At 39.0% G+C, this 18,041-nt stretch overlaps 1 protein-coding gene across 5 annotated transcripts; it reads left to right on the forward strand.

Moving 5' to 3' along the window:
• The first annotated feature begins 1,138 nt into the window (after positions 1–1,138).
• Positions 1,139–16,653, forward strand: gpr27 (G protein-coupled receptor 27). 5 transcript variants are annotated; one of them, XM_080183589.1, is made up of 3 exons: positions 11,309–11,396; positions 12,144–12,222; positions 12,384–16,653. In XM_080183589.1, exon 3 carries the CDS (start codon positions 12,640–12,642, stop codon positions 13,753–13,755), a length of 1,116 nt encoding a protein of 371 aa, XP_080039715.1. In that variant the 5' UTR covers positions 11,309–11,396; positions 12,144–12,222; positions 12,384–12,639; the 3' UTR covers positions 13,756–16,653. The 5 variants fall into 5 exon arrangements, with proteins under 5 accessions (XP_080039738.1, XP_080039730.1, XP_080039723.1 ...); XM_080183612.1 differs by lacking the exons at positions 11,309–11,396; positions 12,144–12,222 and adding an exon at positions 1,139–1,208; XM_080183604.1 differs by lacking the exons at positions 11,309–11,396; positions 12,144–12,222 and adding an exon at positions 10,707–11,298.
• Positions 16,654–18,041: the final 1,388 nt, after the last annotated feature.

Below are 18,041 nucleotides of genomic sequence, written 5' to 3' on the forward strand. Positions count from 1 at the left end.
AAACACAATCATTTTTTCTATGTACAATAAACCGCAAAAGTAACCGGCAGTATATTAAAGTTTGCTAGTAAGGTAATTCTACTATAATGCAGGCGATCTTTGCAGTGCAATGTGTCACTTATTCTATGACAATTTCAGTGATATAGTTTTGGGCTTGAATTCAATGTGGCAGCATATTGTTTAACGGTGAAGCCTCTGTAGTGTTGCAACCTACTATTCCTGAAGCAACAATAGCTTAAAAAAAAGCACGAAAGTGCATCGGTTTCAAAGAAGAGTCAAATTTTACTCAAAACAATAACTCGGTTTCTCTCTCCTCAGATGCTGCCAGAGCTGAGTTTTTCCAGCACTTACTATTTTTATTTCAGATTTCCAATATCCACAACGTTTTGCTTTTGTAAAAGCAATTTTTTTTTCTTTTTTAGATCTCAATGGTGAAATGACGCAGAGTGATGTGATTAAAAAAGGGATACTTCAGTTTATAAACCGAGGCATAAAGTACAAAAACAAAATGGTTATAATGAACCTTTAAGAAACACTGAAATAAAAAGTGCTGGAAACACTGGATAGGTCTAACAGCACCTGTGGAGAGAGAAAAACAGAGTTAATGTTTCAAGTCGAACAGGTCACTTCAGATTTTTTTTGTTTTCTAAAACACTAGTTCAACCTCAACAGGAGCAGTGTGTCCAATTCTGGACACTGTATTTCAGGTGAAAGTTTCAGAGAGGGTTCAGAAAATGTCCACAAGAATGGTTCCAGTGTTGAGGGATTTCATTTATAAGGATAGATTTTAGAAGCTGATGTTGTTCACCATAGAGAAGATTGAGAAGAGATTTCATAGAGGTTTTCAAAATCAAAAGAGATCAAGAGTAGAAAGAGGGAAACATTTCCTTTGGTGGAAGGACTGAAAACCAGAAGGACAGATTTAAGGTAATTGCAAAGAAGAAATAGTGATTGGTTAAAATCTGGATAGCACTCCCAAAGAATGCAGCTGAATCAGATTCAATTGTGGTTTTGCCGAAGGGCATTGCATAAGCACTGGAAAAAAAACAGGGCTAAAGAGAAAGGGCAAGGGAGTGCGACTGGTTGAATTGCTCTTTATATAGGTATATAGTCCTCAGCAACTGCTGTTTCATTTCACATGGCCAGCACGCTGGTATCATCTTGATGACTTGTGGACATGCACAGCATGAGCACCATGCAGATTACAGGTAAGGTAGCTAATATTTCATCCACAAAGGGATATCTTAACATCTAGAGATATTGCCTCTCCAAAATCAGGCAAATTCAACAGCAGCATCACTCTCTGGTTAAGGAAAGGGGCAGGGGCTGTTGCTGGCTGGATGCTAAGTTAGGAGTAAGACAGGAAGAAACCATGTGACACTTCTACACAGTGAAGCATCAGGATAAATGTATTAAATGCACTGTACATTGTTATTGAATCTTATTACTACTATGTGGTCCTAGTTATTACACTGTACCAAATGTGGCATTGTATAGACCATTTTGCTATTTCAGTGCATTGTATAAGTAAACAGTTTTTGCATGCAAAACACCATGAAAAATATACCTTTAGAACCATTGCATAAAATTCTGATTAGTAGCAAATATGGAACATACATTAGGAATGTTTTGACAGGTAATGGTGGAAAGTTCAAGGAACAATTTTGCTGCTAACATTTATTGTGCTGCATCTTCAGGAATAAAAAAGCTTTTGCTATAGCTCAAAAAGGAAGATAAGGAAACTATTGATGATGGATAAAGGAGTTGGTAAATCTCAACACTGGGGTAGACAACAAACTCTCAAATGTTACATATATTACTAATGGGGAATTCCAAACCACTAATCACTTAAATCTAATACAATAGTTATTGATGGTGCCATCCAGGATCAGAACATACCTTACTCCATGGGGGCCAGTGTAGTACCAGTTAGGTACAGCCTCCTCAAGCATTGCTAACAGACATATTGAAGCAGTTTTGATATTCATACACCCACTGAAGGGAAAAAACGCTGAATACATTTACCTAGAGTGAAATCTAATTTACTCAGTCTGCTGCTCTCACCTTTCCTGTTTCCCTAGAGCATATAACTACTGGATTAATGCCAAGGATGATCAACCAAAGAATTTGCTGAGTTGCTCTTGTAGAAAGCTGGCCTGGACTTGACAGGCCAAATGGCCTCCAAATAAACCAGCCAAAGAATTTGAACAAGTTAGAGAGATCAAAAGGAGTTGAGAGAAAAAAAAAGCCAAATAATGAACTGGTCAAATACACTTAAGAAAGAATAGCAATTAAAGAAACAAAAAGAGTGATCTCAGAGCAAAGTATCTATAGAGGTCAGTCAAAAGCCAATATGCTTCATGAAATCACTCAGCTGCTGTGAATACCATAACTGCCAAGTATTATTACAAGAGATTCTCACACAGATGACATGTTAAGCGGCAGGATTTCCAGTTAGGTTTCTTGCATGCTCATTAACAAGCACATAGTGACTTCAGTTGTTGATTTGTCCACAATCTATGTTAGTATTAGGTTCAGCTCAAGTCAGAATGAGTGTTCAAAATTAGTGACTGAGTACAAGATACAACTTCCAATGTTAATTTGTACCTTTGGATTTTAATTTATTTCTCTTGTAGGTGGGTTGGCTGCTCACCCATTATAACACCAAGTGGGACTATGGCAGTAATGGGACGAACAAGATGCCCATTCCCCCAGCTCTCATGGGTTTTAATTCCTGACTGTTCAAATTTGGCAACCTAGAATTGAATTTCTCCCTGATTTGTATAACATTACTGAGTAACATATGGTTAACAGTGAGCTGAAGAAAGGAACTGTGCTTAATTTCCAGTGTGACATGCATCATTAGAGGTTGTATTTTTGAATTAAAAAGAATATCACACTAAATAAAGGACATTTGGCATAACTCATTGATGGCTGGTAACTACCTAGTTGCTTTACACCCACCATTTCTATCCTTGATTTAAAATCTCACTTGCAACTATGCAGTACAGCACTTTAACATCTTGTAACTAAGTTGAAATTAAGGGAATAACAGAGAAAAGCCAGTGACCAACAGCAAGAACACACGTCAGTGGACAGGCTATCATTGATTTAACAGCAAGTATTCTAACAACCTCAGAGTTTAATCAATAAGAATTTGTCTGTTTGTCTTTCATTGTCTCTGTCTTAGTTCATTGTCCACCTCCTTTTATCTTCTGTGCTGCCCACTTTGTCATATTGCTGTTTTTAAATATACAATGTTATCAAGGGTTTTGATAAGCAGGGAGAAACTGTTTCCACTGGCAGGAATATAGGTGAACAGAAGATACCAATTTAAGATAATAGACAAAAAAGAGAAAAATGATTTTTTAATCATTGGAATGATTAAAAATCTGGAATCTGGGATCTATTGCCATAAAGGTGGTGGAAGCTGATTCAATAGTAACTTCAAAAGGACACTAAAAAGAAAAAAATGCAAGGTTATGGGGCAAGAGAAAAGGAATGGAACTAATCAAACAGTTATTTAAAAGAGACAGTACAAGCATGATGGGTTGAATGGCTTCATTCTGTGCTTCTACTAGCTATCTGTCTTTGACTTTTCTCTTTTCCTCTTTCTCTCTTTGCACAAGTTTCTTATTGATTCTGTATATCTCCTGTGTGTTACCTACTGTTTCTGAGTATCTCTCATGCAGTGATCCTGATTTCCTCTCCTTTTTTGAAACATAGGGTCTGGAGAGGCACGGTACAGTTCAAGTGCACTTTTCCTTACCTAACTATGCTCGAACTTGGTGAATCAGGTCGATAACCTGGGTCACTCTTGCCTCAGACTAACATGGCTTTGTGTTGCCAGCGATGTTGTAATTGCTAAATTTGTTTCCGCGAACTGACAAATTTTTTTGTAAACAAGACAATTTGATCAGTTGTAGGTCTTTTAACATTGAATCCTTTGATAAATGTTACAGCAAATTGCAAATTTTGTACTTCCATCCCTGCAACTTGGAGGCAGCTTGCCAGCTTGTTTAATCTATAGTTCCACTAATTTCCTCAAAGTTTTAATCTCTTACAGAGAATTTAGTGGTTGATTAAAATGCAATTGATCTGAACAGACATTGCTATTACTGTGATTATGTAAACACCAATTATTTCCATATCTTGAGCAGAACTTGTTGCACACTGTATATGTAATTTTATCTGTCTACTAATTGCATTTATCTGGTTTGTGTATGTTTCAAACATAAATTTTTAAAAATGTATATGTTTTTCCTTTCAGATATTCTTAGATGGTATATCTTTAAGATATATGGTTAATCAGTTGTGGTTTAATTACATAGTTACTTAGAACATACTGCAGAGAAACAGGCCATTTAACCCTTCAGCTCCGTGCCAGTGTTCATGCTCCACGTAAACTGTCTCCCACTTCTTTTAATCCAACCTTGAAAATATAATCTATTCCTTTACCCCTCATGTCTTTATTTAACCTTCCATTAAATACTTCTTTGCTATTCCATTCACCTACTCCTGATGGTGGAATTTCACATTCTAACTGCTCTATGGGCAAAAAAGCTTCTTTGAATCCCCCACCAAATTTATTGATCTTATATTTATGGCCCCTAGTTTTCACAAGTGGAAACATTTATCCAACAATTACTCTATCGAAAACCTTCATTAAAAACCTTGTATTTTTTAGAGAAAATCTCTGGTGTCATCTATCTGAATCTCATTTTGTACATTTTCCTGTCCTATAACCACTTTAAGATAAGAAGACCAGAACTTTGCGCTGAATACTATGTGGCCTAACCAATTAGTGATACTATTACTGAACTGGTAATTCAGAGATCTGGCCAGAATTCTCCGTCATTGCCGGTGGTTGGGATTCTCCGGTCCCACCGCTGGGATTGGACATTGGCTGAAATCCAAATTCTCTGTTCTTGCTGGCAGCAATAGCAGGTCACGCAGGACCAGAGAATTCTGTCCCTGGACTAATACTCCAGAAATGGAAGTTAAAATTGCACCACAATAACTAGGGATTTTAAATTCAATTAATGAATGAATCAGAATGTAAAGCTTGTGTCAATAATGATAATAATGAAACAAATAGACTGTTGTAAAAGCCCATTTGGATCAACAACGTGGGTAATGCTCTGGGGACTTGAATTCGACTCCCACTCATGACAGAAGGAGAAATTCAAATTCAATAAAAATCTGGAATTAAAAGTTTAATCATAGAATCCCTGAAGTGTAGCTATTCAGCCCACCGAGTCTGCACCAATTCTCTAAAAGAGCGTGCCACCCAGGCATGTCCTTCTGCATCATCCTCAAAACCCACCCATCTTTGGATACTAAGGGGTAATTTACCATGGCCAATCCACTTAAACTGCAGATCTTTGTGCTGTGGGAGGAAACGGAGCGCTCAGAGAAAACATATGCAGCTACGTGGAGAATGTGCAATATCCACACAGTCACCGAAGGCAGGAATTGAACCTGGGTCCCTGGAGCTGTGACGCAGCAGTGCTAACAACTGTGCCACGGTGATGACCATGAAATCATTGTCAATTGTCCTAAAAACTCATTTGGTTCATTAATGTCTTTTAGGGAAGGAAATCTGTTGTCCTTACCTGGCCTGGCCTATGTGTAACTCCAAATCCACAGTGTGGTTAACTCTTAAATGTTCATAGGAATGGACAATAAATGCTGACCCAGTCAGTGATGCTCATAGCCCACAAACAAATTAAATAAAAGTTCACCACCAAGAGCACCACTACTGACTAAACTGGCCAGTCACATCTGCCAGATAGGGCTTGTGATAGGTAGTAAAAGGACATACGAAACGGAAGCCCCATCCATTTGGCACTTCATCCTCACCAATCTACCTGGTGCAGATAAACCTATCCATGACTGTATTGGTAGGAGTGAAAGTGATCAATGCACAGACTTTGTGGAAAAGAAAGTCTTCCAGCAGAGGATAGATACCATCCATCCTGTTGTGTGGCTCTACCATAATGTTGAATGGGATGGAGTGACACTAGTTCTAGCAACTCAAAACTGGACATCCATGAGATGCTATGGACCATCAGGATTTGTTCAGCCACAGTCTGTAACCTCATGGCCCAACATATCTCTCACTCTATCATTACCATCAATCCAGAGGGTCAACCTTGTTCAGTGAAGATTACAAGAAAGCATGCCAAGTGTAGCACCAGGCACACCCAAAAATGAGAAGCCAACTCAGTGAAACTGCAACACAGGACTGAATGCATGCTAAACAGTAGAATGAGCGTGCAATATAAAGGGCTATGGTCCTGCCATATCCAGTCATGAATGGTGGGCACAATTAAACAACTAGTTGGTGCAGGAGACTCAATTAACATCCACGCCCTCAATGATGGGGAGGCCAACCAGTGAGTGTAAAAGACAAGGTTGAAGCAAGTGTAGACATCTTCAGCCAGAAGTGTCAAGTGGATGATCCCTCTCAGCTGTTTCTAAGATCCCCAGCGTCATAGATGCCAGCCTTCAGCCAATTCAATTCACTCCATGTGATATTAAGAAATGACAGAATGCATTGGGTACACTTAATGGTGGCTAAATCTTCAGCCCTGACCATCACTTCCCAAGCATCTTTGTCTCACTCCTGTCCTGTCCAATTTCAAAGTTTTTTTGAAAACCCTCATCTGACCACACTTTTGGTCATTGCTCCTAATAGCTACTTCCTTGATTTGATAACCAATTATTTTTGTTTATATGCCTCTGTGAAGCACCTTGACACATTTTTTTCTGTGCTAAGGAATTGTTTACATGTAAATTGTTTTGGTCATGATCCTAATGGTGGATGGTGGCACAGTGGTTAGTACTGGTGCGTCACAGTGCCAAGGACCTGGGTTCAATTCCAGTCTTGGGTGATTATATGGAGTTTGCATGTTCTCCCTGTGTGTGCATGGGTTTCCTCCGGTTTCCTTCCATTGTCCAAAGATGTGTGAATTTGGTGGGTTGACCATACTAAATTGTCCTTTAGTATTCAAACATCAGTAGGTTAGAGGAATTGTGATATGACAGCTAATGATCTTGATGTTCTGTCCTATGTGCCAGAATGTAGATTTGCATTTAAAGGTATCGCTTTTTTCCATCATTCACTCATGTGGAAGGGGAATAGAATTGAACTTGGATTATATTGCAGCTGCTCTTGCTATTTATTGTGCAGTTGAATTCTTATGGCAAACCTCTTCTCTAGCCTTTCTAATTTAAGGTTTGTGTACTTTTTCTAGTAGATTATTTTACTTTTCAGTGTCAAAAGGTACTTCTTTATTTTGGGCCAGTTTACCCACTAATCACAAACAACATCATAAGCATTCTTCTAATTAGATTAGCCATAATCATCCGATGATAAGGCAATTGTGTATGATTGCTGCAGATAAAAACAAAAGTGTTCTAATGATGCATTCACTCTGCGCTTTCTGGACTGAATTCAGTTCCAGTCAGGCAGAATTCTATTCGCATTATTGGCCTGGTGCCTGGCAACTTTAGCTGTACTGTGTAAGAGAGTCTTTTAGCATGCCTGGATATGTATAAGCCCAGAGCTGTTCCCCAGAAGTTTGACATGTCAATGCTAAGAAGGTGGGGCAGAGCATATGCTTGTCCTCTAAACATTTAAATTAAGATCAATGGGTCCCCGTGCACTTTGCAGACTAGGTGTAACACTCAATTGTGTTAACACTCCATGCAATGTCAACCTGCTTCTAGAGAGCTTCATTTCACTTCTCATGAGAATCATCCTGGATTGTGACCCTAGATTTACATCGTGAGTCTAATATGATGAACCTGAATTCACTTTACACCAATATTTACATCTGCAGTGTAAATGTACCACAAGTAAAACACGTCAGCATATTTGAACATAAAAACATTACATATACATTTTGTAATTTAATCATTCAAAAGCAAAGCCATGAAATATTGCACTTTGTAGACGTTTAATGAGACATAATTTTTCATAAAATTATTTTTCAGATTACAGCAATGAGAAGATTGGACTTTTTTAATATTTTCAAAAGAGATTACATATGATATATATCAAATTGGTCTGCTTAATTATCAGAAAACCATAGATTTTTATTCTATAACTCCGAGAAAGTCCAATCTTTAATCAAATCTTTTAAGTAGAATTGATATATATTGTTGCAGTTGAGATTCTAACCATTTCTGTGCAACACAAACCCTGCTACATGGGCTCTGTGTGCTTTCAACATGAGTAAGAATCCATATTTATAATAAATGTGCTCTGTGGGACCTTAACAACTAATGAAAAGGATGAGCGAATTATACTCTAGAGAATATTTAACATCAGCACATTATGAAATATTAAATCTGGATAGAGTTGACTCCTCCCTCCCTTTGCAATAGTGTACAAGATGAAGAATAATGTAATCTTAGTAAATGGGCAACAAGGTGAAATGGCAAATAGATATTTATTTCTGAAAATTAATCTGTCAATAAAGGTTGAGTGCTCACCATTACTGAGATGTAAGCATCAAGAACTGTCAACAAATTATAATGCCAAATTTAAGTATTCGAATGGTTGGGACTGTTATAATGTGTAAAACTGAAATTTTATTCAGCAAGTGATTAGCTATTGGTTTCAAAAGTTGAGTTTTTAAAAATTTAATTCCTTTGCGAAGAGATGAATATTAAGTGTTTGCCAGACATTATATTTTGCTTTATCAAACAAAAGCCAAGTTCATTATGAAAAAGCCCTTTGTTAACACTGATTTCAAAAAAAAACTTAAAATGGAACTTGATGATGTGTTAAATCACCTCCTTGAGTCTAACATGGTGATAGAACTGAAATAACCTATACTGTACAGCAGAAACAGGGGTAAATGCTTCCATTTCATTGTTATCCAATCCTTCAAAAGTGGGTTGCATTTTGCACTTTTGCACTGCAAAGAACTCTGCATCAGAATGTTTCACATTAGGTCATCTATTTTGGACTGGAGAACTGAGCAATAAAATAAAACATGAGAATTTCTACCTGTAAAGTTATGACAAGAATGAAAGGGAAGATTTGGACAAAAGGACTATCTGCAATAAAATGAAAAAAAAACATGGAAAAAGAATTGGAAATTGGATGGGAAACTTGTTTGGAGGACTAAAGAAAAGGATGCTCTTAAAATATTGCTCTTAGGATTCCTATATACAATAGTTGCCCCTTTGTAATTTATTTAATAAGTAAGTCTACAGTTGTGTTGCGACTTTTTCTTTCATGTTAAGGGTTTGTTTTTCAGATGTGCGCATGAAGGCCCAAATCTGATTTTAGAGTGCATTAAGTACAGTGAGGAGCCCTCCAGCTCGCTATCATATGTTGCGGTTACATGGCTACATTAAATTCCCTGCGTATTACGCCCACGGATCTATGCAACCTAGATACAAAGCAAATAGACGACTTTCATGAATGAATTACTTAAGTACAATGGTACAGAGTTCCCAATTACACCATATCTGCCCAGAATGCACTGAACACGGTTCCAGTTTTGCTGAGGTGAAATTATATGCAAGTTTTCATGCATGCTTACTTGCATAAATCTAAAATCACCCGTCAATCACTGCAATCGAACAATAAAAATAAGCATCACTTTAATTGTAAGATTGTCAGGGAACGATCAATTTAAAAGTCTTGGTCTTTTTTAAAATTTTATTTCACTTGTCTCCTTTGATCTATTGGCAGTACATAAAATATTTGAATGGAACAGTCATTTGAAGTTACACAAGTGTGTCCTTTTTAAGCTGTTTTTGGCTGAATTTTAATTGAATTTAAAGTAATTGCAGTAGCAGCAAATGAAGAAACAAACCTGAATCAGTCTTCAATTGTTTGCTGGACTCTGCTGGTGCAGCAAAGATGATAAATACCAAGCCTGGGCGCTTGCGAATCTGAGAGCAATGTGTTGGGAACACAAGAATGGGTGCATCCAGCAGAACCTGATCATTCTGATCTGGAAGCATGACCAGTTCTGTAGGCAGGGACTGCTTCGATTGTTAATAGGACTTCTGAACCAGTGTGAAAAAAATGAAGTTGGACAATCTTTAGTGTTACTTCATTGGATCACATCGAATTTCTGCGGATCTCTTGAACAGAAATCAGGTGAAAACTCCAGGCCGATATGCATAGATCTCACCCCTTTTGTGTGACCATCTATCCGCTTTTCTGCCAAAAAAACTCTTCCCATAAGAGGTCTCAAGTTGAAAATGCGAGTTGATACAACAATGCAACGATTTCAAATTCTATTCTTTATAATCATCATTCCTCCGTAACATTAAGCTGATCTTTCTCCATACCCTGTCACTGTAACACTATATTTTGCACCATCTCCTTTCCTCTCCCTATGTACTCAGTGAAAGGTATGTTTGACTGAATAGCGCCAAAAGACAACATTTTTCACTGTATCCCAATACGTATGGCAATAATAAATCTAACCAAACCTTCCCCTTCTCTTTCGATGTAATCTCCTCCAGCCCTACAACCCTCCGAGATATCTGTGCTGCTCCACTTCTGCCCCTTTGACCAGCTCCGATTTTAATAGCTCCACGAATAGTGGCTCTGCCTTTAGCTGCTAAGCTCTTGAATCCTCCCCCTAAACCATTCGGCCTCTCCCTGCCTTCTCCTTTATAAGAGCTCCTGCAAGCCTACCTCTAAGGAAGCCTTCAGCCATCTCCTCGAGTATGCCTCATGTGGCTCTGTCTCAAACTTAGTTGGACAACGTTCCCGTGACGTTTCACTAGGTTAAAGGGCTTATATAAAATTACAGTTGTTATCTGCTGTATTAAATTACATTCACTCCATTATTTCTTACGGTCTTGCCAATTTAACTGCGGTGGCTTTAGTGGTTTACATACTCACCTAACAATCTCCGGGTCTAAGTATCCAGTGAATGCCCATAGCCTGTTTGGGGATTTTTATTTAGTCTCCCAAAACAAAGGGAACAGATGCGAGTCCCTTCCCAGCTCTGTGGCCCGGAGATCTTCCGGAGCTCCTCTGTTTGGACTTCAGTGAAGCCTGCCTTCTGACAGGATCAGAGAGCTACAGCGAACGTGTCCATAGGGGGTGCATGTGTATTAACTACATGATACGAAATCTCAAGCAGAGGAGAGTCGCAGCTGCTTCCAAGCTGGCATCGAATAGGCTGCTTTGCTCCAATTGTTTGTGTGAAAGCTACCGGATTACTTACCTTCCACTCTCCTTTCATTTGCTTCTAATGTTGCTGTGATAGTGCCTGGCGTAAAAAAAACCTTAAACCAAAAAAAACCACACAGGTATTTCGTCGCAATAATGTAAAATGGATTCTCTGTTGCATCATGCCTTTGTACTCTGAGACAGTAGTGTAAAACGTGCATCGGGTTTAATCTAAAAGGTTGGCAGAGATTACTATGCATTTTAATTCCATCCCACCCCTCTTCCCCATCCCCACCCCGAATGGAAAATGAACAGAGTGGCAATGTAGTTAAAGTGTTAATTCTTGTCAACCGTGCAATGTGTGTGTGCTGGTCTGTATGCCTTTGTATTTTATTGGAGTGGCTATGGAATATGTGTAGCAGTAATTTGCAGGATCGGTCTTTCCTCTCTGCAATCCACAGATGGGCGAAATGCTGTATAATGTATCCAAGAGAACAAATCCTCCGGGTTATTAATGTAATCAACAGCAACAAAATAAGGATTTCCTATTCCCACGGATGTATAATGGTCTCTGATCTATCTGGGAATGGTTTGGGCTTCGAATAGCTGCAAAATAAAATCAGGGGGGCAAAAAAAAACAAGACTGTCATCTCTTTGTGTAGATCAACAGTGGTTAGAGGCAGTCACTCTGGGGGTGGAGGGAGACAGGAGCACAGAAAGAGCGACCCTGCTTTGCCGGGGGGGAGGTGAGGGAGGGTGTGGGGAGCTGAGGGGGGGGGGCGGGGGTATTCTTACACAGTGCAGCAGGGAACTTGCGCAGTTGGGCTGGGAAGGATTGGATTTGTCTTCATGCGAGAGAGCGAAAGCTGGGAGCCCGGGCTGGCCAGATGGCGGGGGTCAGGGATTTTACCAGCTGAAAACAAAGGGGATTGGGATTTTTTTTATATAGAGGAAAAAAGCTGTCACCTTCTTCTCTTCTGCGCAGCCTCACTCTAACCCTAAAGTCATTCTCTTAACCACTCACCGGAAGTTCAGCTCCCACTGCCATGGCTGGGAAAGAAGAGGTATTAGTATTTATTCTGATTTTCACCTTTTGTAGAGATTGTGTGTGTGTGTGTGTGCGCGGTGTGGTGTTAACCGTGCCTCTCTTTTTTGGTAAACACAAGCTGATGGGGCTTTTGAGAGAGCGATTCAGTTAAACAAATGTCTCCTGTTCCTATTTCAGAAATGATTGAGGGTGGATGAAAAAAAGAGAAAGAGAAAAGCAAGAGGGAGAGAGAGAAAACAACAACCAAAAAAAAATTACAGAGAGAGAGAAAATCATTCAGGGGGAGGGCAGATTGGCGGGTGAAGATGAAGAGGAACTTTGTGAGGTGTCTGCTCTGCCCTTTCCGATGGAGATGGAAAGATTGAGCGGCTGAAGAGTGGGGGTGGAGGGAGGGAGAGGGAGGGAAGGAGGATTGAGGCTTTTTTTTTCATCGATGGCGAACGCCAGTGAGTTCGAAGAGACCAACAGTTCTCTTCAGAATTACGCCATCACCGCCTCCGCCGTCAAGCTGGCTTCCCTGGGATTGATCATCTGCATCAGCCTGAGCGGGAACCTGCTGCTCTCCTTCCTCATCTTCCGAGAGCCGAGCCTGCACCGGGCTCCCTATTACTTCCTGCTCGACCTGTGCCTGGCCGACATTGTCCGCTCGCTCCTCTGCTTCCCCTTCGTCATGATCTCCATCAGCAGCGGCTCGGCCTGGACCTACAGCCTGCTCAGCTGCAAGATCATCGCCTTCGCCGCCGTCCTCTTCTGCTTCCACGCCGCCTTCATGCTGTTCTGCATCAGCATCACCCGCTACATGGCCGTGGCCCACCACCGCTTCTACTCCAAGCGGATGACCGTGTGGACCTGCGTGGCGGTCATCTGCATGGTGTGGACGCTCTCGGTGGCCATGGCCTTCCCGCCCGTCTTCGACGTGGGCACCTACAAGTTCATCCGGGAGGAGGAGCAGTGCATCTTCGAGCACCGCTACGTGAAGGCCAACGACACCCTGGGCTTCATGCTGATGCTGGCGGTCATCGTGGCCGCCACCCACATGGTGTACGTCAAGCTCATCTTCTTCGTGTACGACCACCGCAAGATGAAGCCCGCCCAGCTCATCCCGGCCATCAGCCAGAACTGGACGTTTCACGGCCCCGGCGCCACCGGCCAAGCGGCCGCCAACTGGATCGCCGGCTTCGGCCGCGGACCCACCCCCCCGACCCTGGTGGGCATCCGGCAGACCAGCCACAACCAGAACAAGAGACTCCTGGTCTTGGATGAATTCAAGATGGAAAAGAGGATAGGGAGGATGTTCTACATCATCACCGTCCTCTTCCTGCTGCTCTGGTCCCCTTACATTGTGGCGTGCTACCTGCGGGTCTTTGTCAAAGCCAGTGCCATCCCGCAGGTCTACCTGACCGCCGCTGTCTGGATGACATTTGCCCAGGCGGGGGTCAACCCCATCCTATGCTTTATCTTCAACAAAGAGCTGAGGATTTGCTTCAGAACCCACTTCCCTTGTTTTCAAAGCACACAGACGCCCAGGGAAGCTTACTGCGTTATTTAAGAACAGTTGAAGAGCAGGAACACACACAGACACACACACGTCACCCCTTTTTTTCCTTTGTACAAGGTTGAAAACCCCACACTTACACCACACCAAAATCCAGCTTCATCTAAATGATGTACATGCAGGCGTTTGGCGGATTAATCCTGGATCAACAGGGACAGTCAAATCCATTGGCTTCTGTTTACATTGAAAACATGGGAAATGCTGGATGGAGTGTTGTGAGGACAAGTTAATCCCTGCTGGAATACGAATTCATCGAGACCACTTTATAATGGGATTTCTAACGTCATCTCACGTTGGCCCCAATTTGAGAGAAGAATCAGAGTGCTCGAAAACGTGTTGATCAGGGAGTTCAAACATGAATAAGCACTTTCCCCAATCTCAGTGTCGTTTTACAACAAATGAATTTAATGTTTGTTTGCTAGCTGCGCTGTTCTTTATGCTGGCCAGCCAATTATTTGCTAATATCCAGAAGATGAAAACGAACTGGAATGTAAAAATTGTACAAATCATAATTTCAGTGACACCTCCCCCCACCCCTGCCCATCCAATTTAAGAACTTTGTATGACCCTACCTTCCCTTTTGATATTTTCTTAGCTTGTTTCTCTGCGTTGTAATATATTGGAAAAATGTTTTGACCTTTAAACGTTACTTTTTTGCAATTTCATATCTTAATGTACATTTTACAGACCGTCTTTGAAAAAAAACAAATGTCAATTTTACATTACTTTCTCTAGCTGAATGTAAATAACAGTCTAATGGTTTAGTGTTAGCCGTAGTTATTGTCATACAAAATGAGCAACTTAGTAAGTTATACTGTTCTCATGATTTGATTGATTCAAGATGGTAGCTTTTATTCCTCTTGTACATTTCCACTGTTTTTACTTGAAAATAAATTTATTGAGCAGAAGAACAGTTTTTCTCTCTGCAGTGGGAAACTAAATTAATGGATCTCAAATTAAATGTACTTTGGAGTTCATTTTAGTAAAGGTTACAATTAAGGTAATTTAAGCAGAAAAGGAGAAGTTGAGAGCCCAACTTTCTGCCTTACTCCATAAGGAATGACAATGATGAATAAAAAAGCCAATTCTAGAAAGAAATGAGCCATATCAAAGGAACCATGTCAAGTATCAGATAGGTGATGACAAATTTATTTCATCTTTAAAATTGTAGCTTTTGATCAGCCATAGTTGAGTTGAACAATTGAATGGCAGAATTGGCAGGGAGTAGAATGTTGAATTCTATTCCTATAGATTTTTCAAATGGCATAGAAACTGGCAAAGTTGGTAAAATACAACTTAAATGCTACTGAATGGCTCAACAGTTTCAAACTTTATGCAAGAAATGACAGCCAAAAATGTCTACATAGATCAGGTAAAGGTTACCAGAATACAGTTACTTTGTTTAGCCTGTTGCTGAGATTGTGATGCAAATGTTTTACTGGACAATTGACTTGAATCAACATATTACTAAGACTCCAACACATGGTACAACTCCAACAGACATTGAAATACGTGTACTGTATTTAATTAGGATATGCAACCTACTAAATGCAGTGCAACTTATTCTGGAATGATATAACTCCTTCCCATAAGTTAGAACAATTCATCATTTGCTTTTGTTAATGTGAAAGTGAAAGAGAACCTTTTTTAAATGAAAACTATAGTTCTTTATTTGGCATGTTGGAACCCTGTCACAAAGTTGAAAAAAATAAAGGTTATGAAAATAAATTGTAAATATACTGGAGGCCTTTTATTACCCATCCAATTTGCGAGCTAGGTTTTGACTATAAAGTGGGTTGTAACACTGTGATGATTTGTAAAAATCAAATAAATGGTATAACAAAAGAAAGTAAAAAGAAGGCTAAGAAAGACATTTTAAGTGGGCAATTTAAGGAGAGGTAGAAATATTACAAAACTATGCGATTTAATCAAAGGGTTAAAGTGAAGAGATGTTAGATGTGTTTGAATACCAAATTAAGATGAATTGTGACAAAATGAGGTGCTTGAATCTAATACCTATGATGTAAATTGGTCTTAGTGTAGTGGAAAATTTGATATAATAAAACCAATCCTTAGGAATAATTAATGGCTTAGCATTTTTGGAATTCTATAATTTGAGTATGGTGAAATATGCATGGTAATTAGCAAGTTCCATTGTACTACAACATGAATTGACCAACATAGATTTTACTTAAGACATCAAAGACTTTATAAACTCAGCCTGAAACTAAAGAAATGAAAGTATTCTAATTAAGGATTGTGGATTTTTTTGTCCTGAATGAGGAAATCTGTAGATCCCATGAGTGAGTTATAAATGTATTCCTTCCAAATGGGATTAAAATTGTATTCCACATTTATCCATTGAACAACCTATTTATACCATTTTAAATAGAAATTAAAGCAGTCCTTCTAATTAGGACTATTAGCAACATGTAGGACATTTTAATATTTCCCATGGTCACATTCACTAGCTTTTACCTTTCTCAATGTTGTTTGATCACTAAACTGAGAATGCACTAAAAAGATTTTTAAAAGGATGGGCTTAGTGACCTGAACAAGCAACAGCCTGGGGCAACTGAAAATTTCAGAATATCAGTGACTTAGTCATTAAGGCAAAAATAAAAGTGACAGACATCATTGGTAAATATAGAACAGAATTTCTAGTGTCATGATAGATTCTGCTCAATAATGAATGTTACATTTTCTGTTGTGCAATTTGCAAGAACATTTATGTGTCTTTCTTTTTGGAGGGTATCAGTAAAACTAATGCTAAATATACAAATAAGTTCAGCCCAATAGTGACAAATAATTCAAGAATTTACAAATTCAGACTGAACGTGAGTTTTACTTTTCTAGAGACTGGGTGGTGCAATGGGTTAAAGCATTATTCTTTCACCAAAATAAATGCAACCCAGTCTTAAAGTCTTCCATCTTTGATGACTGCAGTGATTTTATGTGAAATGATTGTGTTCCTGACTGTGGGGGTGGTGCATTCATGAATATAAAACTGTCAGTGTTATTTAGCATTTGTTGGTTATCTTACTCAGAAAGACCACAAGCCTGCTGGTATGAAAATAGAAAAAAGTTATAAGAAGAATACAATGGTCAGTAAATCTTTAATCCTTACAAGACAGAAGAACCAGATAAATTTTTAATTCCTTCATCTCCTCATCAAAAAACCATCTGGAGATTCACTGTTTACATCTAAGGGATTATCAGTTATCAAAATTTTAATTTCTTTTGCACCAACCAGATAAAATTATATTAACAATTGCACAATAAATCATCCCTCTCCAATGTAGCACAAATGAGCTAAATTGACCTCTTCTCAGATTATTAAAGATGTCAAGACAAGAAAGTCATGAACTACCATTTCTTCTTTCACACTTATGATAACAATTGGCAATATTTTAATAATTAACACAAAGTACACAAGATATCACCTAGATGCAATCAACTGAAGTTTGTAAAGACAATTAGGTATATCAAAGTAATTCAGTGCCAACTGGGTTTCGCTAATTGCAAGCTGATATTAAGTACAATATTCAATATTGACATAAGGCCAAGAAGGTTATTGTTGATTAAATGCTATAACTGACAAATTAACAGCCTTGAAAAACAAACCTATTGGATATATTGAAAGTCCAGTTAATTCAGCTTATTGTTGATAAGATTGCAACTTCAACAATGGTTTTTGCATATCATACAACCGCATCATTCCATGCAGCTCAGCAACAGCTGATTGTGTTGCCTTCTTCTGGGATGCTCATATTGGCTGCTAGGAACATCAAAGTGGTGCACCTCCATCTCTAACCTATGACCTTTTAGATAAATGAAAAATATCTGAGAAAGAAACCATCTGGTACAACACCTTTTGATTTCCCTCTCTCATTTGGATTAATAAACACAATCTTTAATACCTTTCATTTTCACAAAAGTAACTTTTTCTTACCTTCCATACTATCTTAGCTGTCCTAAGTGATGCACCCCATTGTAAGGATTAACTTTTAGTTGTCAAGAATCATAAACAGATATCTGTTTAGAACCAATTTTAACCACAAAACAAAAGCCAACATGCTAACTGGTTAGTAGCTCCCTATACATTCTCAGCTTTTCATTTTAAAAAAAGTCAGATAAAAGTGATACTTTTCTGGGTAAATCTAAACATATGCTATCTTTAAGCTTGTGGCCTTAACAACTTAGGTTCAGAAGCCTTGGTTGTGAAATGTGTTTATCTTGAAGTATCGCTATTCCTTCTGTTTCACTAGGTTTCAGCAAAA

Source organism: Carcharhinus amblyrhynchos, chromosome 3, assembly GCF_965287045.1.
Source record: "Carcharhinus amblyrhynchos chromosome 3, sCarAmb.v2.hapA, whole genome shotgun sequence".
Classification (NCBI taxonomy): domain Eukaryota; kingdom Metazoa; phylum Chordata; class Chondrichthyes; order Carcharhiniformes; family Carcharhinidae; genus Carcharhinus; species Carcharhinus amblyrhynchos.